The 26,964-nt window shown below is 39.1% G+C and overlaps 1 protein-coding gene across 3 annotated transcripts in view; it reads right to left on the bottom strand.

Annotated features, from left to right (window-relative positions):
• The window catches only part of galnt16 (UDP-N-acetyl-alpha-D-galactosamine:polypeptide N-acetylgalactosaminyltransferase 16), an 82,309-nt gene that overhangs the window by 33,435 nt on the left and 21,910 nt on the right, over positions 1-26,964 (bottom strand). For all 3 annotated transcript variants that reach the window (XR_010908102.1, XM_067456206.1, XM_067456207.1), the window contains exons 5-8: positions 20,659-20,724; positions 18,465-18,586; positions 3,542-3,629; positions 2,221-2,305 (exon numbers count right to left, since the gene is read on the bottom strand). Coding sequence is in view for 2 of the 3 variants with exons in the window: in XM_067456206.1 (XP_067312307.1) it covers positions 2,221-2,305; positions 3,542-3,629; positions 18,465-18,586; positions 20,659-20,724 (361 nt within the window). In the remaining variant the exon portion in view is untranslated. The remainder of the gene's footprint in view (positions 1-2,220; positions 2,306-3,541; positions 3,630-18,464; positions 18,587-20,658; positions 20,725-26,964) is intronic.

Raw genomic sequence — 26,964 nt, 5'->3', positions numbered from 1 at the left:
AAAGAATAATTAATGAGATGTTAAGATACCATGTCACTTTTGTGATAAACACACTTCAAAAGTTGAAAGGGTTACATTATCTCTACTCATCCTTTGAGTCCAGGAAAGTATTAAAAAAAATAGATAATGAGCATCAAAGTTTGATTTTACTTACTAATTTCCCTATTTCAAACATGGTCTTAGTAGTACATCTATCAAAATTATTTTCTTAATTGTTTGCATATAGGATGACAGAAAACATCAAAACGTCACTTTTTTTTGTTTTACACTTTTTACAGGGTCACATAGACCATCAGCAGAAAAACGCTTTCAGTGATGTAACCCTTAAGTTTCACTAATGCCGTTTGTAATGTGTTCTAATCATTTTATAAACGGCATTACGATAATAGCAATAGGGCAATAGGGGTCGGTGCTGTGGTTTGAATAAATTACAAAGATTGCATTTACGCTGCTTTGTTTATACATTAGCATACTAGTTTTGTTAAGTAGTTAGAAATGCTACTCAGCGATGATTTATTTACTGTATATTGTCAATGTAGGTCAAAACTAACCTTTAACATCCTACATTTATGGGTTAGCCAGCTTTATCTTAAATTAGCTTATCTTTTTTGGTGTTAAGGTCCTATACAAACTATTCAAGATGATTGTAAACAAAATACCTTTGAAATTGTACAATACAATTTCATATATTGAATATATTGCACTCGAAACACAAAGACTTAAAAATTAAATTACCTACTCAGGGTCCGACATAATGGTTCCTTAAAACGTGCCTTGTCCTAGTCCTGCTACATGTTTAAACAAGAGTGAAACTGATTAAACAAATGACCAATCACAGGTGGGAAGACAAAAGTCATTGCCCCGCCCTCAAAGTGTCAAAAGTCAACTCGAGGAGCGAGCGAGTGTTGAGTAGTCACGCGAGCGCTCATTTGCAGTTGTGCGCGCTAGGCAGCAGGGGCTTGCGCTAGTATTCATTTCCGCCCCTAAATACTGTTTCGCGCGCTCGCGGTGTACAAATGCGCGCTCGCGGTGTACAAATGCGCTCGCGGCTGCACAGATGCGCTCTCGCGGGTGCACAGATGCGCTCTCGCGTTGCTATTTTCCTCTCGTGGGTCTGTTTTGCGCGCTTGGGTTTATTCGCGTGCTCGTGGTTTTCGTGCGCGCGACTTTTGACTTTATTAAAACGCCATAGCTGCGCTGCTAAGACCTGCTCGCATCTCATATACAGACACACACGATTTTACTTTCACTTCAGACATAACCGACTGTGTTTATGTTAACCTTGTGTGTATTTGATAGTATTAGCGCAGACTAATCCAGTAATCACGTGTTTGTCAGGCTTTTAGTGCGCGCGCTCAGCGCATGTAAAACGCAAATGAAATGTTTAACTGGCAAGGCTTTAAAACGCGGCTAAACTGTAAACGCCCCCTAACTTTAGTGCGTATGATTGGATAATATTTGCTCATATCAGCGTGTAGACTCACAGGCACACTCAAACAGAGCCGAAATAAACTGAGAGAAATATTTAAAATGGAGAGAAATATAAATAATTAATTAAATGCAAAACCGAATGCAAAAAAAAAATGCAAACATTCACAAGCGCGTATTGAACCGTGAATGCCGTACCGAACTGTTCAATATTATATTGAGAATTGTGGCATCCCTAATATATATATATATATATATATATATATATATATATATATATATATATATATATATATATATATATATATACACACATTTATATAAATATTGTTTTATATATAAAAAACACTGTTGTTTTACTTTTGGATGCATCTGAAATGGGTCATACCATTGACATTACCCAATAATTCAAAGTAAAGGAAGTAGGAAAACTGCGTTCTTTCAAGGATAAAATTATGAATCATAGCCTGCATGCACAAATTAGTTAAATGACAAAGTTCCCTCTCTTTAACTTTAACTTAATGTTGCTAAACTGAACATATGAAGCAAACTGCTTGCTCAAATATCCACAAAACTAAAACCAACAGTGAAACATGAGAATGCGGTTTATCTGTCAATCGAATGCAGATAAAAGTTGTGTTTGTTTCTGCAGCAACAGTAGAATCCCTGTCATGATGTCTTTCAGAATAATCATTAATTCATTACTTTTTTTATATTAAATTAAGATGATGTGCAAATTCTTCAAGAATGTTTGCTGTGTTCTGACCGAGAGAGAGAGAGAGAGAGAGAGACCTGATTGGTTGTGTGGGGTCATTTCTTGCCATTTTCTGTTCTATAGGAATCTGCTCCCATTTGAAGTGTAAACTCCAGTCGAAACCTGATGTCAGAAGGGAAATATTGAAGCAGTTATTTCTGGATCGCTTGAATAAACACATGCAGTTTTTTTTTATCTGTCAGCAATCACTGACTCGTGGTCGACCGTTATGGATTTTCTTGTGGCCGATCAAGGGTGGCAATACTACTTATTATGAAAAATATTATGCTTTTGGGGTGTATAATGGGGATTATGATTTTAACACTTCATAACAAGGTTGTAAACATGGCCATTTGCAGAGTTAACATGTATTACATTCCAAATGTTTTACATATCTTGGTTAATGTTCATTTATAAATATACTTCTTTTTTTCCCATTCCTAGATCACCTTAGTTCACCTTAAAACAAGAATGAAAAGAAAGTAAAAACTGTAACCAACAGAGCACCGTGGTAAGTTTGTGCGCACCGGGAATCATATTTTCTCAAATAAAGACCAGGTATCGCTAATTTTGCACATAGTACACAGTAATTATGACAGTAGCAAACTGGATATAGTTTAAAATCAAGGATTTAAAGGTCAGGTGCTGCCATTCTTAGCACTGTCAGAATAAAAGCTGTTTCTGAAACTTATCAGCCCAACAGAAACACTTTTGGGCCGACGTAGATCATTTAAAAATGTCAAAAATTGGCCTATATTGGACTTGGAGATATATCAGTCCAGCACTAAATCAGACATCTTGACATTTACTGATAGTTTGAGTTAAGCATATTTTTTGGAGCACTGTATTGCTCAGTTTGGCAACATTCCTAAAAAATAAATAAATATAAAGTCAAATTCTGACAAATAATACGAGTAGAGCTATAACATTAATAATCATTTGATTTTTAGAAGAATTTGGTGAAATCTTTGGGTGCTGTTTTTGTTAAGTCAAAAATGAAAGTTTTAAAATCAAATCAAGCTGAAATATATATTTTTTTAATGAAATAAAAACTAAAAACTAAAAAGAAAAATGAAAGTAAAAGCTAAAGCAAAATATAAAAAATGATATAATAACATAAATAAATACTAAAATAACACCGGTTCATATTGAATCTATAGTATATTGTCAAATCTGAGCAGAGTGAGATTTCTAAGACTCTTTAGAGGAGATACATGTGAGATTACCTGGAATTATTCTCAGGAGAAACATCTAAGAAGTTCTCCATTTACTCTCATTGCTTTGGGGCAGAAATAAATATTAAAGAGAAACTTTCTGTGGTAAAGCTCTGCACATATTCCACACATACATTTCTCTCACCTCCTCTCAGGTCTGCAGAGGCGGCCAGATAGGCAAAGTTATCCAGACTGATAACATCAATGATGGGACTGACCACGCGCGTGTGATCCTACAAGAGAAAACAAACCGCAAATGATTATTTCATTGTGTCAAAACATTTCCAAGTGTTTATGTTAATGAATTAAATTAAATTACTGCATATCATGCCAGCAAAATACAGTCTAGAAGACACAAGCCATTTGTGTTCAATGTGTGTCTTCATGACTGTAAACTACGTTCACACAGTAAGAAGTGATATGATCAATAAGTCATGGCAACATGTTTGTACAAATTAACTCAAAATAATTTAACAAACTTCAAATTTCAAAGTTGTATGAGATTCATACTAGAAATGAGAGGCCTGTAATTTTCATCATAGGTACACTTCAACTATGAGAGACAGAATGAGAAGGATTTTTTTTTTTTACAGAAAATCAATCATCATTGTCTGATTTTTAAACTTCTTCTTTAAGACACTCTTCTGTCCGCTCGTTACCTGTATTTATGGCACCTGTTTGAAATCATTATCAGTATAAAATACACCTGTCCACAACCTTAAACAGTCAGACTCCAAGCTCCACTATGGCCAAGACCAAAGAGCTGTCAAAGGATACCAGAAACAAAATTGTAGACCTGCACCAGGCTGTGAAGACTGAATCTGCAATAGGTAAGCAGCTTGGTGTGAAGAAATCAACTGTGGGAGCAATTATTAGAAAACGGAAGACATACAACACCACTGATAATCTCCCTCGATCTGGGGCTCCAAGCAAGATCTCACCCCATGGGGTCAAAATGATCACAAGAACGGTGAGCAAAAATCCCAGAACCACACTGGGGGACCTAGTGAATTACCTGCAGAGAGCTGGGACCAAATTAACAAAGGCTACCATCAGTAACACACAATGCCGCCAGGGACTCAAATCATGCAGTGCCAGACGTGTCCCCCTGCTTAAGCCAGTACATGTCTGGGCCCGTCTGAAGTTTACTAGAGAGCATTTGGATGATCCAGACGAGGATTGAGAGAATGTCATATGGTTAAATGTCAATTTGTCGTGTTAAGCCCTATTCGGACGGGATTAGATTAACATGGGGACGTCGGGGTAAAGTCATTTTACATCAGGACGTCTGTAATATTAATGGTCAATTCGCACGGGATTAAGACATCTAAGTAAAACTAGCAGAAGTGGGAGGAGTAACTCGCTTTACACACCATGGTAACCTCTGTGTCGTCATGTGCGTATGACGTTGCTGTTATCACGTGAGCAAACACACATGAGCGCCAGTCTGAACTCTGTCTACAATATAATGTTTGTTTTAATAAACAGTTAGATCTGTTCTTGGATTAGATTCTGATTAGATACTGATTGGATTGTGTTGGTAATAGACACTTTCCTAGAGCTAAAATAAGTGTTGTGCCTCTAATAAGTGCTTTTGATCTTCTTTTTGTTTTAAATGATATGCGGAAAATACTGGAGGTTTGCCACATAGTTGTCCCTCCACCTACAACGCAACCGAATGCTTCAAGCGCCTCAAAGCTCGCAAAATGCGTTTTTAAAAAAAAATTAAAAAGGAAATGATGGAATTTTACCTCACATTTTTACAGCGGGTCTATTCGAACGGGATTAGTATTACCCCAGGTCATTTTTCAGGACGTTTTTACAGAAGGTAAAAGTCTTGGTAATTTTTACTGACATTGTCCGTAATGACTACCGAGATGGCACATTCGGACAGGACTAAAATCACAGATAACCTCTGGTAAAAATTACTTTACCCCCACGTCCCCATGTTAAACTAATCCAGTCCGTATAGGGCTTTTGAAGGAGAAAGAATGCGACCATACCTGCTGTGAAGCATGGGGTGGAAACATCATGCTTTGGGGCTGTTTGTCTGCAAAGGGACCAGGACGACTGATCAGTGTAAAGGAAATAATGAATGGGGCCATGTATCATGAGATTTTGAGTAAAAACCTCCTTCCATCAGCAAGGGCAGTGAAGATAAAACGTGGTTGGGTCTTTCAGCAAGACAATGATCCCAAACACACCGCCTCGGGCAACAAAGGAGTGGCTTCGTTAGAAGCATTTCAAGATCCTGGAGTGGCCTAGCCAGTCTCTAGAGCTCAACCCCATAGAAAATCTTTGAAGAAAGCTGAAAATCTGTGTTGCCCAGCGACAGCCACAAATCATCACTGCTCTAGAAGAGATCTGCATGGAGGAATGGGCCAAACTACCAGCAACAGTGTGTAAAAACCTTGTGACGATTTACAGAAAACGTTTGACCCCTGTCATTGCTAACAAAGGGTATATAACAAAGTACTGAGATAAACTTTTGTTATTGACCAAATACTTATTTTCCACCATCATTTGCAAATACATTTTTAAAAAGTCAGACAATGTGAAGAACTTGCACAATTGGTGTATATATATATAAATACACACCGATCAGGCATAACATAATTACCACATTAGGTAGCAAGTCCTCAAAGTTGATGTGTTAGAAGCAGGAAAAATGGGCAAGCGTAAAGATTTGAGTGAGTTCGACAAGGGCCGAATTTTGATGGCTAGACGACTGGGTCAGAGCATCTCCAAAACTGCAGCTCTTGTGGGCTGTTCCCGGTCTGCAGTGGTCAGTGTCTATCAAAAGTGCTCCAAGGAAGGAACAGAGGAGACCCGACGACAGGGTCATGGGCGGCAAAGGCTCATTGATGCACGTGAGGAGCGAAGGCTGGCCCATGTGGTCTAATCAAACAGATGGGCACGTGAACAACAGAACTGGACCACGGAGCAATGGAAGAACGAGGCCTGGTCTGATGAATCACTTTTTCTTTTACATCACTTGGATGGCTGGGTGGTGTGTGTGTTGCTTTTCTAGGGAACACATGGCACCAGGATGCACTATAGGAAGAAGCCAAGCTAGCAATGTTCTGCTGGGAAACCTTGGGTCCTGTCATCCATGTGGATGTTACTTTGACACGTACCACCTACCACGCCCTGCCGCAAAGCAAAAATGGTTCAGGAATGGTTTGAGGAGTGCAACAACGAGTTTGAGGTGTTGACTTGGCCTCTAAATTCCCCAGATGTCAATCCAATCGAGCATTTGTGAGATGTGTTGAACAAACAATTCCGAACCATGGAGGCCCCACCTCACAACTTACAGTACTTAAAGGAGCTGCTGCTATCTTGGTGCCAGATACCACAGCATGCCTCGACGGGTCAGGGCTGTTTTGGCAGCAAAAGGGGGGCCAACAAAATATTAGGAAGGTGGTCATAATGTTTTGTCTGATCTGTGTACTGTATATGTATACTAGGGCTGAAACGATTAGTCGACATTGTCGACAATAAAAAATTCCTGCAATATCGCAATTTGACCGCTACGGCGCTGTGGCGCTAGAGTGTAATGCAGCCTTTACAAATGCTATTGTGGTAGAAGAAAACAGCGCAAATTATGACAGAGTGCAACCGAGAGTTCTCCAGCTGAAGCTAAATAATTAGTGGAAAATCTCTTTATTAGAGATGGCATTACTAATAATATAGTAGTAATAATATTAATAAAATTGGTTAAAGTGTAAATAATAATTACAGAAATGTGATTTATTTTGGATAGAATAAAACTTGATCGAGCTTGGGAGTCCTTATTGTAACACTATGAGGTCTTATCACTTTTCAGATGATCCTTTATACCCGCATATGTACGTCACTCACAATACAGAAAAAAAGATCTGTCGCTACTTGTAGTTTGCTGGTCTAAACTGACCCCACTAAACCCATCAAAACAGGCCAGCCTAACCAAAATGTCCAGCTGACCACCATAAGTCTGGTTTCAGCTGCAACGCTCCCGTTGAAAACAATGCACACTTTTCAGAGTAAACTACACTACAGCAGGGTAAAATTATAAAGCTGACCATAACAAATATTATTTCGCTGTTTTCTCCAACAGCACCTTTCTATTGTGTTTTTCACGACTTTCCAGAAGAGGAAAAAATTAAGAGTGATGGATCGTGACAGACAAAGAGAGAAAGATGTCAAATGTGCAGTCACTCCCTCAGCAGCTCTTTTAGAAACTCCCTCACAGCAGTGTGGAATAGGTCATTATTATTATTTTGCCAAGGTAATATAACACATAGTATAACACAAATGCAATGCAAGTATAACACATAATATACAGTGGGTACGGAAAGTATTCAGACCCCCTTACATTTTTCACTCTTTGTTATATTGCAGTCATTTGCTAAAATAATTTAAGTTCATTTTCTTTTTCATTAATGTACACACAGCATATTTATTATAAAAGAAAAACTGAAATATCACATGGTCCTAAGTATTCAGACCCTTTGCTCTGTATTTAGTAGAAGCACACTTTTGATCTAATACAGCCATGAGTCTTTTTGGGAAAGATGCAACAAGATTTTAACACCTGGCCATGGATTTGGGGATCCTCTGCTATTCCTCCAGCAGGTCATCTGGAGGTAAACGTTGGTGGACAGCCATTTTCAGGTCTCTCCAGAGATGCCCAATTGGGTTTAAGTCAGGGCTCTGGCTGGGCCATTCAAGAACAGTCACGGAGATGTTGTGAAGCCACTCCTTCATTATTTTAGCTGTGGGCTTAGGGTCATTGTCTTGTTGGAAGGTGAACCTTCAGCCCAGTCTGAGGTCTGAGCACTTTGGAGAGCACTTCGTCCAGGATATCGCTGTGCTTGGCAGCATTCATCTTTCCCCTCAATTGCAACCAGTTGTCCTGTCCCTGTAGGTGCAAAACACCCCCACAGCATGATGCTGCCACCCCCATGCTTTAATGTTGGGACTGTATTGGACAGGTGATGAGCAGTGCCTGGTTTTCTCCACACACCGCTTAGAATTAAGACAAAAAAGTTCTATATTGGTCTCATCTGACCAGAGAATTGTATTTCTCACCATCTCGGAGTCCCTCAGGTGTTTATGACAAACTCCATGCAGGCTTTCATGTGTCTTGCACTGAGGAGAGGCTGATGGTTGACTTTCTATAACTTTCTCCCATCTCCCGACTGCATCTCTGGAGCTCAGCCACAGTGATCTTAGGGTTCTTCTTTACCTCTCTCACCAAGGCTCTTCTCCCCTGATAGCTCAGTTTGGCCGGGCGGCCAGCTCTAGGAAGGGTTCTGGTCATCCCAAGCATCTTCCATTTAAGGATTATGGAGGCCACCGTGCTCTTAGGAACCTCACGTGCAGCAGAAATGTTTTTGTAACCTTGGCCAGATGCCTTTCCACAATTCTGTCTCAGAGATCTTCAGGCAGTTCCTTTTGACCTCATGATTCTCAATTGCTCTGGCATGCAGTGTGTGCTGTAAGGTCTTATATAGACAGGTGTGTAGCTTTCCAAATCAAGTCCAATCAGTATAATGAAACACAGCTGGACTCAAATGAAGGTGTAGAACCATCTCAAGGATGATCAGAAGAAATGGACAACATCTGAGTTAAATATATGAGTGTCACAGCAAAGGGTCTGAATACTTAGGACCATGTGATATTTCAGTTTTTCTTTTATAATAAATATGCAAAAATGTCAACAATTCTGTGTTTTTTTGTCAATATGGCGTGCTGTGTGAACATTAAAGAGAAAAAAATGGACTTTAACAAATGATGATTTTAACAAATGGCTGCAATATAACAAAGAGTGAAAATTTGAATGGGGTCTAAATACTTTCCATACCCATTACTGTATAAGATACGTAGAGTGTTATAAATGAACATTACATTTTTTTTAAAAGAAGAAAATATAAAAATGTTGCTAGATTTGCAGTGTTATTTATTGCAATATTGTGTGTTATTTTTAAGGGTAGCTAGTTTGAAGCCTGGCTTACTGCTGTGCGAGTGCATATATAAAACTATTTATGAGCGTGTAAGTGTGTGTCACATAAAAATAAAAATAAAAAAACCTTGTGCCGGGAATGTTCATATTACAACTGCATAAGAAAATCAAGTGTTTTCAATTAGAGCTGGCGCTCTACGTAAAGACACTGAACTCAGTGCTCAGAGCTGCAGTGTGTGTGTGTGTGTGTGTGTGTGTGTGTGTGTGTAAACCCATCTGCAACACATCCCACATACAGTAGATTCATACAGCATTCAACAGTCATAAACAACATCAGGACACTCCACATAGAAGTTCACTTGTCAATTTTTCCATTCATTTGGATTACAACATTTTTACATAAACAACTAACAAACGTAATGTAATGCATATTTGTCAGACACAAAAATAAAACAGGTAAGATTTCCGTACTCCAAAAAATAACTAAATCATGGCATAGTTTATTTTTAATTATCTGCATCTATTTGATTTTATTTAAATAATCCTTTTTTATATGCAGTTATTCAAAAGGATTAAATTAGAATCGGCATACATCTGTTAATTTCATTCAGTTAAAAGATATCAGGGTTCAAACGATATTTCTGAGCCATCGGATTTCAACAAAATTGAAGATGAACGGAGGTCTGACGGGTGTCGAACGGAATTAGGGTGAGGAATTAATGAGAGAATTTTCATTTTTGGGTGAACTAACCCTTTAATATATTAAACATTTGCAGTTTTTCATTATTCACATAGTCAAAGGAAAATTTTATTTAGAATACAGACTTTCTTCTTTAGCTAAAAGCTTGAAACTGTAATTCCATAATCTTTATATTTTACCAAATATGCTGTTTATAAATGCAGATCCATAAAAATATGCCACAAAAACAAATCAAAAAATCAAACGCTAATGCAAAATTTAACGCTAATGCAAATTTTTTAATCTTTTCTAGCTCCACATGTTTCAGGCTGTTTGTCTGTTTAAGGTTGAACAGTCTGAGTGCCGCTCGAGGCTTCAGACACTGAGTCTCTTTCAAAGTGTCATTTGAAGAGAACAGATAGTGTATGTTTCTTTAGCTGGCTCTCTAGGCGCTCTGATTATTCAGCTCTGATTATTCTGATTATTCAGCTCATAATGTTTGACTGAGAAAACCACAAAGACAAGAAATTTCAAAAACACTATGAGGCCAAAAGTATTGGGACACTCCTCCAAATCATTGAATGCAGGTGCTCCGATCACTTCCATGGCCAAAGGTGTATAAATCAAGCAGTAGGCATGCGAACGCTTCTACAAACATTTGTGAAAGAATGGGTCGATCTCAGGAGCTCAGTGAACTCAAGCGTGGTACCGTGATAGGTTGCCACCTGTGCAATAAGTCCATTTATGAAATGTCCTCACTGTTAAATATTCCACAGTCAACTGTTAGTGGTATTATAACAAAGTAAAAACAATTGGAAACAATCAATCAATCAATCAACTTTATTTATATAGCGCTTTTACAATCACGATTGTGTCAAAGCAGCTTCACAGTGTCAAACAGGATAATATTGCGACAAAATTAGATTTGGAAACAACAACTCAGCCATGTAGGCCACGTAAAATCAAAGATTCTCAAAAATCTCAGCTGCTGAGGCACACAGTGCCAACTTTCTGCAGAATCAATACCTACAGACCTCCAAGCCTTACATCACTAAGTGCAATGCAAAGCGTTGGATGCAGTGGAGTAAAGCACGCCGCCACTGGACTCTAGAGCAATGGAGACGTGTTCTCCGGAGTGACCAATCACGCTTCTCTGTCTGATAATCCGATGGACGAGTCTCAGTTTGGTAGTTGCCAGGAGAACAGTACTTGCCTGACTGCATTGTGCCAAGTGTAAAGTTTGGTGGAGGGAGGATTATGGTGTGGGGTTGTTTTTTAGGGGTTGGGCTTGACCCCTTAGTTCCAGTGAAAGGAACTCTTAATGCTTCAGCACACCAAGACATTTTGGACAATTTCATGCTCCCAACTTTGTGGGAACAGGAGGATGACCTCCTCCTGTTTCAGCATGACCAGTGCACAAAGCATTGGTTCATAAAGACATGGGTGAGAGTCCTGACCTCAACCTGATAGGACACCTTTGGGATGAATTAGAGCGGAGACTGCAAGCCAGGCTTTCTCGTCTGACATCAGTGCCTGACCTCACAAATGAACCTCAAAACAATTTTTTTTTAAAACATAAAAATATAAAAAAATATATTTATGATTTTATATATAATATGAAAGAATCATGATCTGAAAAATCATTCTGTATCCTTGTCTGTAGCACAAACGGTGCTAGATCAGTTAGAGCTCTTATACTGGAGGAAAGCAGTTGAGTAGATGATGATGATGAAGATAATCACTCTTGATGATTTAGGACGAGAGCGGCTACATGGTGCAGCTGTGCGAAGACAAACTGCCTTCCTCTCGCTCTGATTCTGGGAAAATATCCCTCAGAAGAACCAGATTGGACTCAGGCCATTTATGACTCATGATTGACTCTCAACACTCACAATGTTGAAGCACTGCATTTGCTGCAGAGGTCACCAAGACGGAGAGAAGCGAGTCACATTAGGTCGATTCAACATGCACCATCCTCTGAAATTGTGAACAAAACTACACAAGGTAAAGGACATGTTGATCTAGACTACAGGCTCATGTAGTGAGGATAATCATGACCACATTGCGTTTTGTGCTAAGAGCATCAAAATTCAAATGACATTTATAAGTCAATTTTCCAAAACGTCAATCACTAGTGTTTCAGATATGTGACGGTTGTGTTTAATTTTGTACAATAATCAATTGTAGTGTTGTTTGCATCACCACTTGACGTCCTTGAGTCCTGAAGAAAGCACTCTGGGTCAGACATGATCAGGGTTCTTCACACAAAACACACACTTTAGTAAAATAGCTAGAGATTTCGACAATTCATGATGACAGATGTTGACACCTGACTCCCTGGAGTAACTTTGGCATGTTTGATAAAAACATCAAACTACACTGCCAATCAAAAGTTTAGAATAATTATGGGTTTTGAATGTTTTTTGAAAGAAGAGTATCCTCACCAAGGCTGCATTTATTTGATCAAAAATACAGTAAAAACTGTAAATCTGTGAAATATTATTATCATTTAAAATAACTTTTGTAAAAATTGTATTGCAGTTTACAAACACAAAAATGAAGCAGCGCAAATTATTTTCAACATTGATAATAGGAACAATTATTAAACTGAGAACCAATAATAACTGGTACTAATTGATCATCAATCCTCATATCAGAATGATTTCTGAAACGGGACACTGAAGACTGGAGTAATGATGATACATTCAAGCTTTGATCACAGGAATAATCTACACTTTCCTATATATTCACAGAGAAAACAGCTATTTTAAACTGTAATAATATTTCGCTATATCACTGTTTTTACTGTATTTTTGGTCAAATAAATGCAGGCTTGATGAGCAGAAGAGACATTTTAAAATAGAAATTATCCAGGACTTTTGACCGGTAGTGTATACAGAAAATGTTTACTCCTTTTTAAATGATCATAAGCCTATTTATTTTGCTATCCTTATTATAAACGCATATATGGTTTATTTAATTGTATCCATGTTTTCAGAACAGACCTGTCACTCAAAACTGGGTTGTGACCACTGAGATCTATACATAACTCTATATAGATCAGTGGTTGTGACCCACCAATTGAGAAACACTGATAACTAGATATATTTGGTAACACTTTACAATAACTCACGCTATGAAGCATTAATAAAGCATTAGTTAATAGTTAGTTCATCATTTATAAAGCATTAACAGACATTAATAGGCAGTTTATAAATACAACTATAAATGCTTTATTCTTGATTTATAATTTTTTATATCTAATGTGTTTAATAATTGTATTTCCCTACTTTATAAACGATCAATTTATCGTTTCTAAATTAAGTATTACATTATTTACAGAGCAGTTATTTAGAAGTTGTCAGTGGTTCATATGATCATTTAGAAAGTGTAAGTAAAGGGTTAATTGACTATTTAAATTTACATTTATACATATTATTTATACATATAGTAAGAGTTACTCAGTGTGTTGATAAATGCTTTATTAACATGTGTTCCTACTGTAGTTCATGATTAATTCAGGTAGTTATAAAACATTTAGTAGTTGTCAGTTAACTATTTCTGTGAGCTCATCTAAAGTGAGGACTATTTATGTCTCGTAAGGCTTTTACAAAGACTCAGTTCTCTTCTGCATGGCTGTTCTCTAATGTTTTAAAGTCAGTACTGTTTTGACACTGCAAAGTATTTTATTATTTTATTATAATAATTGTATTTGTTGTATTTGCCACTCCTGTAATCCAGTGTAATCCACTGGTACCTTTTTTTTTTCAGCAATGTTTACACTTTACATAAATGTATTTTTATATCAGATCGCAGAGCCTTAGTTTAATTTGACTGCAGTTATGGTTTCTGATGGTCTACAGGAATAATATTTTCTATGACATTAAAGAGATTTAATTTAAATTTGCAACCTATACGACTCTATAGGTCTTTTTTCAAGCACCTTATTACGACCTATATTTCCGTTTTAAAGTAATGCGCCCTCTAGCTGGCGTAAAAATAATGACAGTGTCGTGTTACGTTTGACGTCATGAAATGACGTATGACTGTCATTACCAATCAAAATGCGTGTTCAATTTAATGCAATATGTGGACTTTTTACCACCATTTGTCTAATTTTATTTAGCAAAAATACTTTTTTTTTTTTAATTTAAAACTAGACCCATTCCTAAACCTACCCAGTGATTTATAGTGCATACACACTTTATGAGCACATGTGTTCCCTGGGATCAAACTCACGATCTCATGATCACATGTTGTTGTTGTGTAGTGCAATGCTTTAAGTGTGTAGTTATTATAAAGTGTTACCAAATTTGAATATAGTTGCCCAGTAATCAAGCAGTCTGGAGCAAACCCAAATTATATGAGCCAAGTCTGCTCTATCAGAACAACATCGTTCACACGTGTCTTCTACATTAAGGTCTAACGTACTGTAATAAAGTCTGTGGAGGACCTTAACCTGAATTCAACCTCAGCAAGTACAGGAGGTTGTTCTGTTCATTCAAGTTTCATCTGATATATCCACTGCCAGATCCTTTGTCCAGTCTGCACAGATTTGATCTAGATTTTATATTTTTTAAAACACTGCAAAAATGCAGTTCTTACTTCTACTACTTAGTCTAAATATCAAAAAAATCTTATATTAAGAAACATTTACTAGACAAGTAAAAATTAATGTCTTGTTTTGGGGAAAAATAACTCAAAATGAAGAGAGTTTTTGCTTAAAATAAGATAAATAATCTGCCAGTGGGGTAAGCAAAATAATGTTGTTTTAAGATTATTTTGCTTACCCCATTGGCAGATTATTTATCTTATTTTAAGCAAAAACTCTCTTCATTTTGAGTTATTTTCCCCCCAAAAAAAGACAATCACTTTTGCTTGTATAGTAAATACGTCTTGTTTTAAGATTTTTTAGATGTTTGGACTAAAAACAAGACAAAAATACTAAGTAAGAAAAGCATTTTTTTGCAGTGAATATTATATACATTAGAAATGACTCCCTTCATATGAAATGGAATATTTAAAATTGCGTCCAATCCTTTACTGGGAGGAATGGAGGGATAAGTGGGACAATAATTTTGGATTAGATGACGAACTTGAAAATCTCTAAACGTGTGATCTTGGCAAAATCTCAAGAATTGAGAATTGACAATAATGTAAAATGTGTACCTTGAATGCAATGTAAGTCGCTTTGGATAAAAGCGTCTGCCAAATGCATAAATGTAAATGTAAATGAGAGAGTGGAGAATTGGGAAAAAAAAACAATCATCAATAAAAAGATTTGACAAGACCTAAATGTTTGGCCACTGGCCAAATGAGCTGGAAGGAATAGGTGATCTATTCAGGGCTGGCTAGAGAGAAGTCTTTAAAACCAATACATTGTCTGAACTGAAACCAAATCTTAAGGGTGTTTGCTACAACTGGGCATTGAGTATACAATGAAATACCAAGGGGCCATTCAGATAAAGCTAAAACAGGAAGAGATGATGAATTACATGATTTTGCCTCTGAAATACACCAGACATCATTGGGGTTCTTAAGCCAATACAGTACTTTTGTAGCCTGGATGCCAGCCGAATTTAGCCCCGCCCATAAAATTTGAGGTCAGGCAGTTCGGTCTGGACTCGATCCATTGAGGAATAATTATGCCCGAACAGAAACTGTTTGGACCAATCAAATTGTCAGGACGGGCTTTATACGTGATTGATAGATAATGCAACGTAATCATCCACTGTCACGGTTCATGAATTCACTCCCTGCGTCCCAATTCGCATACTATCCATCCTAAATAGTATTCGAAAATAGAATTAGTATGTCCCAAATCGTAGTATGTTGAAAAGAGTATTCCAAAGATTCCCGGATGGTTTACTATTTCCGGTCCGAATTCAAAGTATGGATCGATGGGCGCTCTAACGGCTGATATTGCCCACAACCCACAACGTTGTCAACAGATCTCAACTGCACACACACTGGAAGAAGTAGAAGAAGAAGGATACACACAGTATTTGCTAACACAAGCATAATTTTTGAGAATGATGCTTGTGTTAATGAACGACGTTAGCGATGCGTCGTTCATGAACGATTCGTTCTTTTTGAACTAATCTTATATATGACTGGGAATATATAATTTGTCTCAGGGAATAACGAGTTGTCTCAGAGAGCGATCTGTTCATTTTGTGTTGACCGTGCATGCGCTACAGGCCTTCAGTTCTGGACAGGATCTTCTGCTCTCGGTCTATGGGGCTGAGAGAACGAATGACTCCCGAAAACTCGAGACCTGAACTAATCAATTCTGCTTTCGGGACTTATTGGGCTGTCGCGGTCCAGATCAGACACTGATGACGGAACCAATGACTCCAACCCAAAGACAGGAGAGCTGTAAGGTTACTAATCTTTCCAGGGAACAGACGTGATTAAATGCGAGACGACAAAAGAAAGAACGACTCGGATTCGGAGGTGAAGTGAACTAACAGCAATAAAGCAATTAATGAATCAAGTTCGGCCTTTGCTGCATTAGCTTATTTATTTTTTTAGTACTAGATGTGTAGGGGAATTTAACATGTGACATTTTAATTATATTGAACCTTGGTAAAATGCAAATTTTTACGCAATTGATACTACCTGCAAGAGAAAGAAACAACAAATTCCATTTTTTGAGGTCTAGTCTAGTAATCAGATGACAAAAGATGCTTAATTATGTTTAAATATAGTGTGGTTTGGGAGGACCTCGTCGCTGCTGCCCTCTCTTACATCACCAAACCGGAAGTCATCTCATGAAATATTTTCAATGAGACTCGAGTGGACTCGGGAATAATTCCAATTCCTAATATGTTCGAGTACGAGTCAATACCAAGTCCAAGTTCATGTCCATGACAAGACCAAGACCATTAAAATATGGTCTCGAGACCGAGTCCAAGAACGAGTCAGAGTCTCGAGTATACAACACTGACCACTTCTGTCCTGATTTCTTCGAGGGAGAGGGTCGAAATAAGCTCACACAATTTACATATGAACATGACCGGAGATGATGGAAAAAAAACACATGGAGAGCGTGTGATAGAAATTATTTTTCGTCTTCAAACCAAACTTTGCTCTTCCGCTGAGAAAGCGCGCATCCCATCATGTTTGGGCATTAGGTCAGTAGGTAGAAAGCAGGCGTCGAATGCGTGTTCAACCGCCTCTTGAAGTGGTGGACAGTGGCCTAGCTCGAATCGCTTTCGACCTCATTTACAGCTGTAGTGTCGTCCACTTGTGATGCGATCGACCAAAACGCTTCTTAAAAGGCTAGTTCAACCAAAAATGAAAATTAGACCATGATTTACTCACCCTCAAGCCATCCTAGGTGTTTATAACATTCTTCTTTCAGACGAACACAATTAGAGTTATATTAAAACATGTCTTGTCTAATCCAAGCTTTATAATGGCAGTGAATGGGTGCATCCATCCATCATAAACATACTCCAAACGACTCCGGGGGTTAATAAAGACCTTCTGAAGTGATACGCTTATATACTGTATTTAAAACTAAGTAAAATATCTACCACCAGACCGCCTTCCGTATTCTCACTTATGAAGAAAGTGTAACGCCTCTCACAGTTCAAATACTTACACTACGTCCTATATCAGGTGTAAACAGGGCACATGTTTTTTATTCATACAGAATCTCTTTGTCAGTAATGGCACAGTGAGGTTCTTTAGGGTTTTTGTGTCAGGTGGCTGAGTGGTCTGACCAATAGTACTGTACGTCGCTCCAGAGTATAAGTCACATCAGTCAAAAAAGCGTAATAAATAGGAAAAAAACATATATTAGTCGCACTGGACTATAAGTCGCATTAGGACAGAAGCTTGCGCACCCGCTCGCTCTGCATAATCGAGCAGCAGAAAGAAAGTTTGAAGTGAGTGAGAAACTTGTGAGGTACTGGCGAAAAGCAGAGGTCTTTAACTGTACTGAAGAAAACAAAGAAAGCTAATGGCGGACTGTAAGCAAGATGGCCAGAGCTGGAGGAACGAGTCCAAAGATGGTGGTCAGCCACGCAAAACGAACGCTGTGTGAATCGTTCTCCGCTGCATATTTTACTACATGCAGTTTGTAATTTGCAGAATAGGATTTTCTTTATGGGGGGGCATTTTGTTTGTGTTCAATCTTTCTAAGTTGCTGTTCAGTTTTTTTCTGTTTTCAGTTAATTTTTTCAGAGGTAGACTACAGGAGCAGCATAGAGCGCCCTCTCGCGGCTATAGACGTAGCTAAATGTTTAGTCTTGTCAGTCAGAATGAACTCAATTTGCTATATAAGTCACACTTGACTATAAGTCGCAGGACCAGCCAAACTATGTAAAAAAGTGTGACTTACAGTCCGGAAAATACGGTAATAGTATTTCACATCAAAACCAAAAACTAAAGGCCGTGTAGTGTTTCTGTGTGTTATGTTAGCGTGTATGAACGCACCTCTTTGACTCTCTGGATCATGGGCTGCAGCCAGTCTGTGTTGACCTCACAGTGACTGTCCAAGAAGGTGAGGATGGAGGCCGAAGCCGCAGACGCCCCTCTGACACGAGACCGGATCAGACCTGATCAACACCAACAGACAATGGACACATTCATATAACATCACATTTACAAAATAACCAATCATTTATTACACATACTGTTACTTCATTTTCCCATAACAAACGAACGCACAAATAAAGCTCATCAGTTCACTCAGTAAATTACTGTTAAAGATCCCAGGTGGGATCCATGGAGTTATTTCGTCCATGTCTGTCAGCCTTAAGCCCATCATATATGCTTATGCTCATCTAAAACTGATTAAGCTTAAACATTCAGCAGATATACAATACAGTTCAAAAGTTTGAGGTCCGGGAGACTTTTTAATGTTTTTGAAAGAAGTCTCTTCTACTCACCAAGGCTGCATCTATTTGATCAAAAATACAGTAATATTGTGAAACATTATTACAATTATTAAAGTAACTTTTCTATTTTAATATACTTAGTATATTTTATTATCAATGTTGAAAACAGTTGCTTAAAGGGTTACTTCAGCGATTAGCATATGGCTTTGTATCAGTAGAAACCCTGGAGTATATTCAAATGATTGGGCTTTCCCCCCTCATATCCCCCTGAGAGAAGAGATTTATGCATTTTTTTTATGGAAAAATTCCTCAGATGACGCAAATTGACGATATTTGCATCATAGGAGGAATGTTTGGCCAAAGGCTAAAGACTACAGCCAGCAGAGGGAGCCATTTCCGCATGTTTTGAACCCGCGCATGGGGGATGGAGATCACACTCACAGCTCAGCTTGCTGCTACAGGCACTCATTTAAACGGAGATATGCTGAGCAATGTAAGTATTTTAACTTCTCAAATTAATTTCTATGAAAGTTAAGCTTGCAAAGGCATGAACTGAAACGCGACAGACTGAACACGCGTTGTGAATGTATGCCGCGAGTGTAGTCGCGATTACCTCAGCTGTCATCACGAGAGCTCATCAGCTCATTAATCTGACTCCTGCAGTTAGTGCTCAGTGCTGTGATACTCGCGCGGTGACTCACTCATTATATTGAACAGACACGTTCAGTTTTTAATTGTAGTGTCTTCTCCAACTCAGTCACAGTAATCCAGTTGGTGGCTTTGGGAATGGCCTCACAGGGCAGCGAAGCATTCTGGGAATTGTAGTCTTTCATCCCCATGAGACAAAAATACATTTTCTGTCTTTTCTCAGTCTAGAAAGCACCAAATTCAAAACCCAGCGCTGAAGTACCCCGTTAATATTTTTTGGAAATCGGGAAATCGAGCATTTATTTGCAATAGCATTAGTCTTTAATCCATTTTTTAAAGGGGTACTTCAGCGCTGGGAAGATATATCTGTATTTAAACTGGGTCATTAATGTAGTAGAAATGTGAAATTATTTTTGAATTTGGTGCCTTCTAGACTGAGAAAAGACAGAAAATGTATTTTTGTCTCATGGGGATGAAAGACAACAATTCCCAGAATGCTTCGCTGCCCTGTGAGGCCATTCCCAAAGCCACCGCTACTTGATTATTGTGACTGAGTTGGAGAAGACACTAAAAACTGAACGTGTCTGTTCAATATAATGAGTGAGTCACCGCGCGAGTATCACAGCACTGAGCACTAACTGCAGGAGTCAGATTAATGAGCTGATGAGCTCGTGATGAGAGCTGAGGTAATTGCGACCACATTTGCGGCATACATTCACAGCGCGTGTTCAGTCTGGCGCGTTTCAGTTCATGCCTTTGCAAGCTTAACTTTCATAGAATTTAATTAGAGAAGTAACATTGCTCACCATAGCTCCGTTTATATGAATGCTTTAGCAGCGAGCTGAGCTCTGAGTGTGATCTCCATCCGCCATGAGCGAGTTCAAAACATGCGGAGATGGCTCCCTCTGCTGGCTGTAGTCTTTAGCCTTTGGTCAAACATTCCTCCTGTGATGTAAATATCGTCAATTTGCATCATAGGAGGAATTTTTCTTTATTTGAATTAATCCTGAATCTAGATCTGAACCCTGAATTATTTAAATACCTCTCCAATAATTGTACAGCATTTATGTATTTATGACGTTAAATTTGAACTTTTATCTCAGTATATGAGCGCATCTTCACTCCACTCATTTCACACATACCTTCCCGGCGTTCATTTCTTAGGCAGCGAACCTTTGGGATCTGAGAGAGCAGTCGGCAGTCTTCAGCTAGAGAGAAGAGAGAGAGAGAGAGAGAGAGAGAGAGAGAGAGAGAGAGAGAGAGAGAGAGAGAGAGAGAGAGAGAGAGAGAGAGAGAGAGAGAGAGAGAGAAGAGAGAGAGAGAGAGAGAGATCAGATTTCCCAAAATGCACCAACAAACATCCCAAGGGCGTATGCAGTACACTTGTACATATCAACATGATAATTTTAATAGACGTTTAAGAATGTACCACACAAGATACGCATAAACAATCGTGAATGAAACAAACACACACAAACACAACCTAAGCCGTGTCCGCGGCTGACTTTGGAGAAGGAAGGATTAATTACAGCTTGATCACAAATCAGGTAAATCTAGACCTCTAGAGGAACCGCCGTGAGAACTGAAACCACCGACGAGCCAGGAATCCACAAGCACAACTGGTTCAATTTTAATTCAATGATTTTCATTCTGTGGCTGCACTAATGGTTATTGAACATCTGCATTCTTTTGCTTATGTGGACAGAACACTAAAATAACTAGAAAATGTACAGCAGAGCACAAGGGATTATGCTATTGCTGAGTTTGCAGCTTAAATGGAATGTGATGATAGACAACAGACTTTGTGTATAGACAAAAAAATATAGTATAAAATAGTAATGTTGTGAAGGCATAACATTATGACCGATTATTGTGTTGGTCCCCATTTTGCGGCCAAAACGGCCCTGACCTGTCGAGGCTTAGACTCTACTAGACCCCTGAAGGTGTGCTGTGGTATATGGCACCAATATGTTAGCAGCAGATCCTTTAAGTCCTGTAAGTTGTGAGGTGGGGCCTCCATGGATCAGACTTCTTTGTTCAGCACATCCCACAGATGCTCGATTGGATTGAGATCTGGGGAATTTGGAGGCCAAGTCAACACCTCAAACTCATTATTGTGCTCCTCAAACCATTCCTGTACCATTTGTGCTTTGTGTCAGGGGCATTATCCTGCTGGAAGAGCCACAGCCATCAGGGAATACCATTTCCATGAAACTTGGGTGAACATGGTCTGCAGCAATGCTTAGGTAGGTGGAGCGTGTCAAAGTAACATCCACATGGATGGAGGACCCAAGGTTTCCCAGCAAAACATTGCCCAAAGCATCACACTGCCTCCGCCGGCTCGCCTTCTTCCCATAGTGCATCCTGGGGCCATGTGTTCCTCAGGAAAGTGACGCACACAAACCCGGTCATCCACGTGATGTAAAAGAAAACGTGATTCATCAGACCAGACCACCTTCTTCCATTGCTCCGTGGTCCAGTTCTGATGCTCACGTGCCACTGTTGGTGCTTTCGGCGGGGTCAGGGGTCAGCATGGGCACCCTGACTAGTCGTTGTTATGCCGCCCCATACACAACAAACTGAGATGCTCTGTGTATTCTGACACCTTTCTATCAGAACCAGCGTTAACTTCTTGAGCAGTTTGAGCTCCAGTAGCTCGTCTGTTTGATCGGACCACACGGGCCAGCCTTCGCTCCTCACGTGCATCAATGAGCCTTGGCCGCCCATGACCCTGTGGCCGGTTCTCCACTGTTCCTTCCTTGGAGCACTTTTGACAGATACTGACCACTGCAGACCGGGAACAGCCCACAAGAGCTGCAGTTTTGGAGATGCTCTGACCCAGTCGTCCATCACAATTTGGCCCTTGTCAAACTCACTCAAATCCACTCACTAAAAGGTGCTGTGATGAAGAGATAATCCACCTCACCTTTAATTCACTTCACCTCAAAATGTCATTATGTTCTCCCTGGTCGGTGTATTTTAAAATAATTAATTATTTCCTGTGATCATCATCATTATCCCAGTCTTCAGTGTCACATGATCTTTCAGAAATCATTCTAATCATGAAACACTTCTTTTTATTACCAATGTTGACAACAGTTGTGCTGCTTTATATTTGAGGAAACGCTACCATTTAAAAGTTATCTTACCTTTAAAAGGTAAGATTTTACCTTTTTTACTTTTACGAAAAAATATTGTTTTTGTTTCTCATATTCACCAAAGCTGATAATATTTGATCCAAAATACAGAAATACTTTAATATAAACAATATATAAACAGTTGCTGCTTAATAATTTTGGAACACATTTCTGTTATATTGTGTTTAGTAATGGCACATCTATTTGTATTTTTGTTTTGTTTTGGTTTAATAAGCTCTAGTACAGGACCAATTTATTCAGGGGGTTGTGGTGATGGGAAAAAAAAATACAACCCTACCGACAGTGTGTTTGTGTGTGCCGAAAAGCCCCTTATGGTTTGTATTGGGGGTGGGTGTGTGTGTGTTTTGCATGTGTTAGAGAAGGAAGGTGAAGAGGAAGAGTGGCAGATGGGGATGGGGGAGGATAAACCACAGATTACTGTGAGAACAAGAGTCAAGTCACAATCACTCTAATGCCAGATGTCATCATGATCTCATGACCACATTGACACTGTGGCTGTCAGCTAGCATGTGTCTCAGAAATGTGTGTGGACAGTTGTCGGTATTTGTTTTGAAGGAGGAAATGGGATGTGTGGAATTTATATTCAGTTATAATTAGTGGTATAATCCTGTGGTGGTTGGCAGGATTTTGCTATGCGATTGCTGAGGTGTTCGGAGTGTTTTAGCATGTTGCTTTTAAGGTTGCAAGCATCTTCTGGGTGGTTGCTAGGATGTCGCTAAGGCCCTATTAAATCCATAATCCCCCCCAATTCAGTTGTACATTTTTCCCAAATTCTATGGCACAGTTCTTGTTTGAGAAATACTTTGTCTCCTGTTTGGTGCACTTTTATTGCACCATGCTCTTGAAACAAGGTGAATGGGAGGCAAACTGAATCAGAAAACAAACTGAAAACACACTGCCACGAAGTCTGACAGAGGAATCCTTTTATTATTAGAATTGGTTTGGTCTGTTCGGTGCCCTGAAGCAGTGTACTAGCAGGAAACACCCGACCTGACTAAAAGGAGGAATCCCTTGTGAGTAAAGATGTCAGACGCCCCTCCTCCTGAAGCACCGGTGGTGGCGGGACAAGTAGAAGCGCTCACTGAGAGCCCAGAGGACAGTAGGGCACACAATATTGTGGTGTGCAATGACCTCCCAAGTCGCTCTCAGGGACAGAGACCTGACTCATGGAGATCACTTCTCTTAAGTCGGATCTCCCCTAAGCCCCCTGTCCTTATGAGGGGGAACTAGAGAGCCCATGCTCTCCTTCTGCTCTTCTCCTCAGTCAGCAGAGAGCACGAGATAGAGCATTCTCACTCGTCTCAAACTCAATCTGCGATCCCCAGCAGCAGCAGGACCCGAGCTACAGGGTGCATGGGCTCGACCCTCGAGAAAACGGGCCAAGCGAGATCAGAGTTTGCGGTGTGTAAAGCGATCGCAATGCTCACAGTCAGCCCTCTCTAGAGAGCAGACCTCGCATGCTCCTCTCCCAAACACATTATGCAGAACTGGTGTGACTCATCCCCCGTGATAAAGTGAGGGCATGATGTCACACACTTCCTATAACTCAACCCTGCCATTGCACAGACTAACTCCTGACGGATTTCACAGACACACATACATTCATCAGAATTGGTGTGTGTACACTTAGTTCAGCCATGGTGCCAACATTTATTTTGTAGTAGTGAACACCTTTGAGTTTGTGTGTATATGATGTGACGACACACTCTAAACAAATGCTTGGTTAAAAACGACCAGTGCTGGGTAATTTTGACATGTTGTTTTTTTATACATAAACACATTTGCTGCATTTTTTTGTTGATGACATTTTTCTGGGTCATATAATCTTATATTAAATGTTATTCATTTTAAATACTAATAATGAGTTACACTTTATTTTGAGGTAATGTTGTTAGAGAATAATTATATTAACAAACGCATGTACTTTGGGATAGGGTTTGATTTGAGGTTAGTTACGGTTAATTATGAACAAATTACTGTTACATTATTTAAGTATATACAGTATGTAACAACTTCAACTTAAAATAAAGTGTAGCCTAATAATGCACTCTAAAATGACTATAGATATATAGTACATTATTTTTGTTTCAAGGAGCTCAATCCATCCAAGATATTGAGGTTTTCATATATGTCCAAAATGTTATGTGCGTCATGACACAAAGACAGCCATTAAAACAAGAAAAAGCAAGTTAAAACGGTTAAAGCAAGTAGAATAAAAATAAAGATGGAGGTTTTACAATAGCAATAAATAGCGGTAACAATGCAAAAAAAGAGGACATTTAAAAATGATAATCTTCATTGAACCACTTGAGATGGACTAACTAAAATAGGGTTGTCAGATTTGCTTAACAAAACCAGCCCATTGGCCAATCAAAAATGTCTTGGTATGCTGAAGCATTAAGAGTTCCTTTGCCTGGAACTAAGGGGTCAAGCCCAACCCCTGAAAAACAACCCCACACCATAATCCCCCCCTCCACCAAACTTTACACGTGGCACAATGCAGTCAGGCAAGTACCGATCTCCTGGCAACTGCCAAACCCAGACTCGTCCATCGGATTGCCAGACAGAGAAGCGTGATTGGTCTCTCCATTGTTCTAGAGTCCAGTGGCGGAGTGCTTTACTCCACCATCCCACGCTTTGCATTGCAGTTGGTGATGTAGGGCTTGGATGAGCTGCTCGGCCATGGAAACCCATTCCACAAAGCTCTCTACACGCTGTTCTTGAGCTCATCTGAAGGCCACACAAAGTTAGGAGGTCTGTAGCTGTTGACTCTGCAGAAAGTTGGCAACTTCTGTGCACTGTGACCCTCAGCAAGCGCTGACCCTGCTCTGTGATTTGGCCTTTAGTAGTGAGGAAATTTTACGAATGGACTTATTGCACAGGTCGCAACCTATCACGTTACCACGCTTGAGTTCACTGAGCTCCTGAGATCGACCCATTCTTTCACAAATATTTGCAGAAGCGTCTGCATGCCTAGTGCTTGATTTTTATTCACCTCTGGCCACAGAAGTGATAGTAACACCTGAATTCAATGATTTGGAGGAGTGTCCCAATACTTTTGTCAATTCAGCACAACCCTAGTGAAGTATTCAGGGCCCTGGACTCGTGAACTAGGGAGCTGATTTAAGACGCACCCATAGCGTTATGTCAAACCGTGATAATAGTTAAAAAGTAGCCTGATTCCATGAGAAAACTACTGACTTGGGAACCCTGAATGAGTTGCACGCCTGAGTTTAATACATTTAAATTTAGACATTTAAATCAGTAACCCTAAGTATAAACTGCAGCAATAATAACACTTTCCTCAACTAACAGCACTAAAAGGCAATGAGATATAAAGTGCGAAAAGCAAGAAATCTGCTAAGTGTTTGTGATGATCCGCATGTGTCCTAAGATATGCCCGTCACATGGTCCTGCTGAAAAAAGCAGAGATCAGGCGTGCTAAGACTAGCGTTAACAGGATTTAAAGGTGCAGTTAAAATCCTGCTTTACCCTTCAGAACAGTAAAGCTCATTTGCAGGTTTAGGTGACTGTGCAAACAGATTCTCCGGCCGGAAACGCTGCTTCTACAGCATGCAGTCTGGCAGCGGCTCAAACTGGTGTGGTGACAGCTGCGAGCTGGCACCTTCGGGGCTAATTTGTTAGAGATAATTACAATGAATAAACATGGCCATTCACAAATACACACAATAACCGGATCAGGACGGCTGGCTTAAGCTAAACCTCCAAGCTCCTCGCCACCACGATCAACCCCTCCCGTCTGCATGTGTATGGATCTGCTATTGGATGGGCACTCATGGCTTGGCTGGTTAGCCTCAGCTGGTAGATGCTGTAATCACACTATGTGGGGAAAGAGAATCTTACTTCATTGATAGCAATCCAAAACTTTCTTTGTATGTACACATTGCAATGATTTTGACAACATTTTACAATAATATTCAGTTTGTTTCTGCTTGTAATGTATTCATTATTAATTATTATTGTTATTAATTGATAACAAAAACTGTGAAAAGAATAAACTTTAGTGCAAACTGAATGTAATATTTTCAGACACTTAATATATTATAGTTTAATTTGATATCAAGTTCTAGTTCTTTTTTGACCCACTTAAGTACATATTTATATGTCATTTCATAATTATATCACCTTTAAACTATATGGTTAAAGTGTACTACTACGATTGTGTAATATATCAAAATATTTACTTACAATATCAATAGGTAAAGTAATTATTCAAAATCAAAGGAGTTCGGCTGACAAAAAATTGTCTCAGAAGTTGATGCATTAAAA

This window comes from Pseudorasbora parva, chromosome 10 (genome assembly GCF_024679245.1).
Source record: "Pseudorasbora parva isolate DD20220531a chromosome 10, ASM2467924v1, whole genome shotgun sequence".
NCBI classification, from domain to species: domain Eukaryota; kingdom Metazoa; phylum Chordata; class Actinopteri; order Cypriniformes; family Gobionidae; genus Pseudorasbora; species Pseudorasbora parva.
This window is presented reverse-complemented; position numbering and strand designations above follow the sequence as displayed.